This window comes from Lathyrus oleraceus, chromosome 3 (assembly GCF_024323335.1).
Source record: "Lathyrus oleraceus cultivar Zhongwan6 chromosome 3, CAAS_Psat_ZW6_1.0, whole genome shotgun sequence".
NCBI classification, from domain to species: domain Eukaryota; kingdom Viridiplantae; phylum Streptophyta; class Magnoliopsida; order Fabales; family Fabaceae; genus Lathyrus; species Lathyrus oleraceus.
In genome coordinates this window covers 179,403,538-179,409,065 of record NC_066581.1, presented here as the reverse complement: position 1 = coordinate 179,409,065, position 5,528 = coordinate 179,403,538, and the positions used below count along the sequence as shown (strand labels likewise).

The 5,528-nt window shown below is 33.8% G+C and overlaps 1 protein-coding gene across 1 annotated transcript; it reads left to right on the top strand.

Moving 5' to 3' along the window:
• Positions 1–1,147: 1,147 nt before the first annotated feature.
• On the top strand, positions 1,148–3,026 carry LOC127126111 (uncharacterized). The gene is made up of 3 exons (XM_051054971.1): positions 1,148–1,594; positions 1,685–1,801; positions 2,663–3,026. Exons 1-3 carry the CDS (start codon positions 1,178–1,180, stop codon positions 2,738–2,740), a joined length of 612 nt encoding a protein of 203 aa, XP_050910928.1. The 5' UTR covers positions 1,148–1,177; the 3' UTR covers positions 2,741–3,026.
• Positions 3,027–5,528: the final 2,502 nt, after the last annotated feature.

Below are 5,528 nucleotides of genomic sequence, written 5' to 3'. Positions count from 1 at the left end.
AATGATGTGTCGCCGCCACCTCTACCTAATGTTGATGACCAACCGCGTCAGCAAATGACCGCTGTTATTCTGTATAACCTCATGGGTTTGGTAAACCCAGATGGCGAGGTTTTAACCAAATTATCGCAGGTAACACACATAGCTCGTGAGGGACCTATTTTGTTATTTGATTTTGATGTTGTATTATTTGTATATTTTGTGATTCAGACTACTTAGCACCATACCTTTTATTACACGATATTTTGTCGATTACATGTTTCAAAGATGAACATAACTTAAGACATTATAACTAACATAAATAAACAATAAGGAAACATGAAATTCTAGAAACTAGCATATGATTCTGTACTTTTCAACATCTTAATTATGTTGTCGATAGATCTTGAAATCTCCACATCTAACTCAATCGCCCCTTAGTTAGCCTACGACCAAATGATCTCCACATAATCGTGAAATATTCATCGATCTTCAACTCAATAAGGTTGTATTTTATCCTTCCATCATCAATATCAGTCCAATATTCATAAAACTCGATCTTTCTCACCTTTATGTGATCGATATCAAACAACAATTCATTCAACTTGGATGTCGATGCGGCAAGAGATGTGGTGTCATCCGGAAGCCTAAACTCTACAAGAGGTGCAACTCCGTTGAAATACACTTTTGTCTTAATCAAAAATTGAGAAATATGCATTTTTGAGATGTTTTTCGCAACAACAGATGACCCCTATTTAACAGTTTTGAATTCATTCTGAACCACACAAAACAGTCGATACATTCACAGTCGTACAAAATTATCGACAAAATTCTAACTATTAAAAATCTTATAAAATTGAACTACCGGAAATTTCATATTGATTGAAATTTCCGATATAACGTGATATTTTTTTAAGTACCGATAAAATTTCAAACACACCAAAAATATTTAAAAATTTCAATACTAACTATAATTTCCAATTTCAATACTAATTATTATTGGAAATTATGAATACATTATCAAAAGAATTTTTTGTAATAGAAATTTTGAATTGCCTACCAATTTTTTTTTGAAATTATCAAATAAATTGGAGGTGCCAGGAGAGGAGAGAGTGACGGTTAATTTTTTTCTTTACTACTATTCTCTAGGCTCAGGCCCAAACATTAAGTTCGACGCATTCAACTAACATCAGACAGGCCCATGTCCCAATGTAGGATAAGATTTCTTTGGCTACACTTCTGTTACAATTTACAAGCACCATCCATGGCACTTGCAGGAAGTGCTACCTTCTCTTCATCACTCTCATCGGTATGCACCTTACAAAACCGACATGCATCACAATCCACAACCTTTCTTGGTATTCCCCTATGTCAGAGCATGTTTCTTACGAAGAAAAAACCACCGCACAGGTTTCTAGTTGTGGCAGTAACCAAAGGCTCAACCGAGTCCAGTAAATCCGACGAAAAAATCCCTTCATGGGCTAAGCCCGATTCCGAGGAACCTCCTCCATGGGCTCAAAATGAAGCACAAAACAAAACCGCTTCTTCTTCGGAACAAGGATTTGAGATTCCGTTTTATGTTTACTTACTTGCCTCTGCTATCACCGCAATTGCCGCTGTAACTAACTTTTTCTCTTTCTTTTCCCTTTCATTTCATGTTTCTTGTATAATTAATGATCTCATGGGGAATTTGAATTTGGTGTTGCAGATTGGTTCGATATTTGAGTATGTGAATCAAAAGCCTGTGTTTGGTGTTTTGAGCTCTGACAGTATATTTTATGCTCCTTTGCTTGGTTTTTTCGCCATCACCGGTGTTCCTACTTCGGTAATTACTTGAATAAGCCATTTTATTATTTATTTTTCATCTGTTTGATAGGGTTGATTATCATAATCTAGTTGTATTATGAAATTATAAGTAAAATTAATGCAGTGAAACAGTTTATAGCTAGTGAGAAGTGGGGAATTCTGGGTTCGAACCCAAACCCTTAATATTAAGGTCGGTCGCTACCAATTAAGTTGTTCTAATGGGGCAAATTATATAATTATAAGTTGTTTTCTTAAGCTATTTTGGTGATTTTTTAGTATTGAAGTTGTTTGTAGTTTGTTTGAAGTCTCAGGTTGCTTAGGTTCTCGGGGTGGTTGAATGTAAAAATGTGTGAGGACAACCTCATCGGTTGAGTTGGTTTTTGGATGAGATCCGAACACATTTAAGATAGATGTTTGTGTGAGAAGTCGTCCATACGAAGATATTATTTAAATACCTAATTCAAATACTATTGTATTACTTTTAAAACCTTCTTTTGTTTTAACTTTTTAGAGGTCTTCATTATTAGTGGATATGAGTCTATGGTGTAAAATGTGTCGAAGCAAAGATAGAAACTTTTTATTTAGGATACTTCTGTGTTATCCGACATTGTTTTGTACAGGCCTTGGATATGTATAATTCGAGTAGTGTCTGTGCTTCATAGTTCACGAGTGTTTTTGTATAAACTTAAATAAGTCAATTCAAATAGACCTATAGTTTATGGAAACAACTATGATAATGCTTTGCCTTGGAGGAAGGAATGGTTCAGGATTACTCCGTTTAAAATAAAAATGACAATGCGATTGTTATTGATTTACACTAATGAAATGGCATTTTAATTGATTCTTTTGTGATCTAATGAGGTAATGATTTTCAATTCAGGCCTTCTTGTGGTTCAAGTCTGTTGAAGCAGCCAACAAGGAAGCTGAGGAACAAGACAAGAGGGATGGTTATAAGTAATTATAACCTTTTTTGTTGCCATGTCCGCGGAAAATGCATATAATGACATATTGTAAGTCAGAGTTCGTTGTGAATATTCATGTTTATATATATTATGATTCATGAATGAACATCAATCATTACAATTTCTTGTCATATCGTTCACTTTACTGAAATTCCTAGTTAGTACTTGCATTTGCAAAACTTTTGTCAAGGTAATCTATCTGTTCGCTCTTGTTAGTTAACAGAGTTAGAGACATAATGTGGTGTACATTAAATGTTTTTTTAGTAACCATGTTATTTTACACTTCCAAGGCACCTAATAGTGTGCTGGTATGAGAGTATGGGACATTATGACATCTTAAACAAACAAAAAATACCAATATTTATAGAAAATCCAATCAAATAATTCATGATCCTTAAACAATTTTTTTTATTAAATCACTTTGTTTCTGCCTTTCACATTTGTTTCAAATTTAAAATTTACACGAAAATATGAATTTAATTGACTTCAATATGTAACGGTCGAATTCATGATTCATTATTTTTTTGTTGCAATATTACTCATCATTTAATTCATTATTTTTTTGGTGCAATATTACTCATCACTTAATTTGTCTTCAATTTCTAACGAGTTTAATTCAATTCGTCCAAAATGCACAGATGTCTAAATGTTTCTCTGAAAGGCTAGAGAGACTCAGAGATCCTAGTAGGTATATTACATGTTTGTGGGTGAAAGTTAGCTTATGGCGACGAGTAGCCATGTGCGGTGGTTTTTGAGGCTGTTTAAGGAGAAGATTTTTTTTAAATAATCATCTTTTTTTTAAAAAATTCAAAAATAACCATAATTTCAAAAAAATTACAAAAATGGGCACTTTTTTGCCCTAAAGACACATGGGCGTCACCCTAGATGGCACCTACCCTTTAGTTGGAGGGCAAGTCGCCACTAGGAGTGGCGCCTACTCCTAAATGTGATTTTTTTAATTTTTTGTTTCTTTTTTTTTTAAATTTTTTTTTAATATGTTTTTAATTTTGTTAAATTTTGTTAAATCTTTTTTAACTTATTTTAAATTTATTAATTTATATTTATTATAAATTATATTAATTTATATTAATACATATATATAAATAATATTATTTACAAGATATATATATATATATATATATATATATATATATATATATATATATATATATAATAATTTAATATAATTTATAACTAAATAATATTATTTATAAATTATTAAAATATATTAATTTATATACATGTAAATAAATAATATTATGTATATATTTGTAAAATACACAAGATATATAATTAAATATATATTAATTTATATATATTAATTTATATTAATAAACATAATATATTTATATTAAAATAATACACAAGACAAATATTATAAAGTTTAATTAAAATGCATTATTAATTTGGGATTTTTTACATATTATGGGGTCCCTGGTACGATCCGCACGGGGGAGGTCTAACTACTCGTCTAGACGGCTCACGTGGTGGTGCTTCCCTATTCCCACCCCTAGTCATAACGCGTCCTCTTGCCCTTTGCCGTTGTGGTTGGGTCGAAGTCCCTTAAATGCTGTAGGAAAGGCGGGTGCCCTCTGCGCCCTTAAAGCTTTGTCTCGGTGGGACAAACTGACTCCTTTTGGGTGCGCCCTCGAAATGTGGCCTTTGGTAGTTAAGGGTTGAATCGGGTTGGTTAAAGAACAATGTCTGTTGTGGTGTGTAGTAGTCTTGTTGGTAATCCTCTTGTATACCTGTGTCGGGGCTAAGTGGAGGACTGGAAGAGTCCGGGACATCGTCGTGATGGAAGTGTTGGGATTGGTGTTGGTGGGGGGATTGAGTTTGTGGTAGGTGTTTGGACTGTTGATGGTGGTGGGAATGTTGAGGTTGGTGTTGGTAATCTTCATGATATTGGGGTTGAGTTTGTGGTATGTAGTGTTGATTTGGTTGGGGGGTGGACATGTGTTGTGGTGGTTGTTGGTAATACGGTGGTGGTGGTTGTTGTTGGTAATACGGTGGTGGTGGTTGTTGTTGGTAATATGGTGGGGGTTGTTGTTGTTGGTAATATTGCGGTGGTTGTTGTTGTTGGGAATATTGTGGTGGTTGTTGTTGTTGGAAATATGGTTGTTGCATTCGGGGATCGTCCAAATAGAACGGGTCAGACACAATCATTTCTGGATTTGTATTTGCTCTATACTAATCCACATATTCCCTTGTCGGCTTCATTTGGTTGGGCGCCATGGGAAATTGTAGAACATAGTGGGCACGCTCTTTCCACATTTTACGGAACTCCTTTGCAAATGCCTTCCAATTTTGGACATACCACTGGTGGCTGACTTTTTTAAGATGCCAAGGTTCCAAAGACATTGAGGGGCCTGAGATTTCTTCATGCATTCCGAATTGCAGTTTGACAAGGTCACTTTGATGCATCTCCACAGTGGTGAACCGCATGATAGCCGTTTTTACTGTCCAAACAGCTGCATCTTCGGGGTTGGGTTGATGTTCCAATCCCAAATATGGTCTCCAAATAAACTGCAAAGAAAAAAAATAATATGTTATTTATTGAGAATGCTTGATATTAATAAATTAGTTAGAAGATGAATGATTTAGTGGTAATACATCTTGTGCTCGAAGACGATCCAAGAGTTGACGATAAAATATTATTTTATTTTTCGGGGTAAGACTGTAATCTAGTCCAGTTGCAATGAACCTAAACAAAAAAAAGATAAGTAATATTATTTACAAATATTTATAGAATAAATATACAAAATGAAATAACATCATAAATTT

What these genes read in the sequence shown, in the direction of transcription:
- LOC127126111 (XM_051054971.1), top strand. Translation starts at nt 1,178, where the DNA reads ATGTCCCAATGTAGGATAAGATTTCTTTGGCTACACTTCTGTTACAAT. An exon ending in CTATCACCGCAATTGCCGCT is followed by an intron (nt 1,595 to 1,684) that starts GTAACTAACTTT and finishes TTGGTGTTGCAG; the next exon opens with ATTGGTTCGATATTTGAGTA. An exon ending in TCACCGGTGTTCCTACTTCG is followed by an intron (nt 1,802 to 2,662) that starts GTAATTACTTGA and finishes TTTTCAATTCAG; the next exon opens with GCCTTCTTGTGGTTCAAGTC.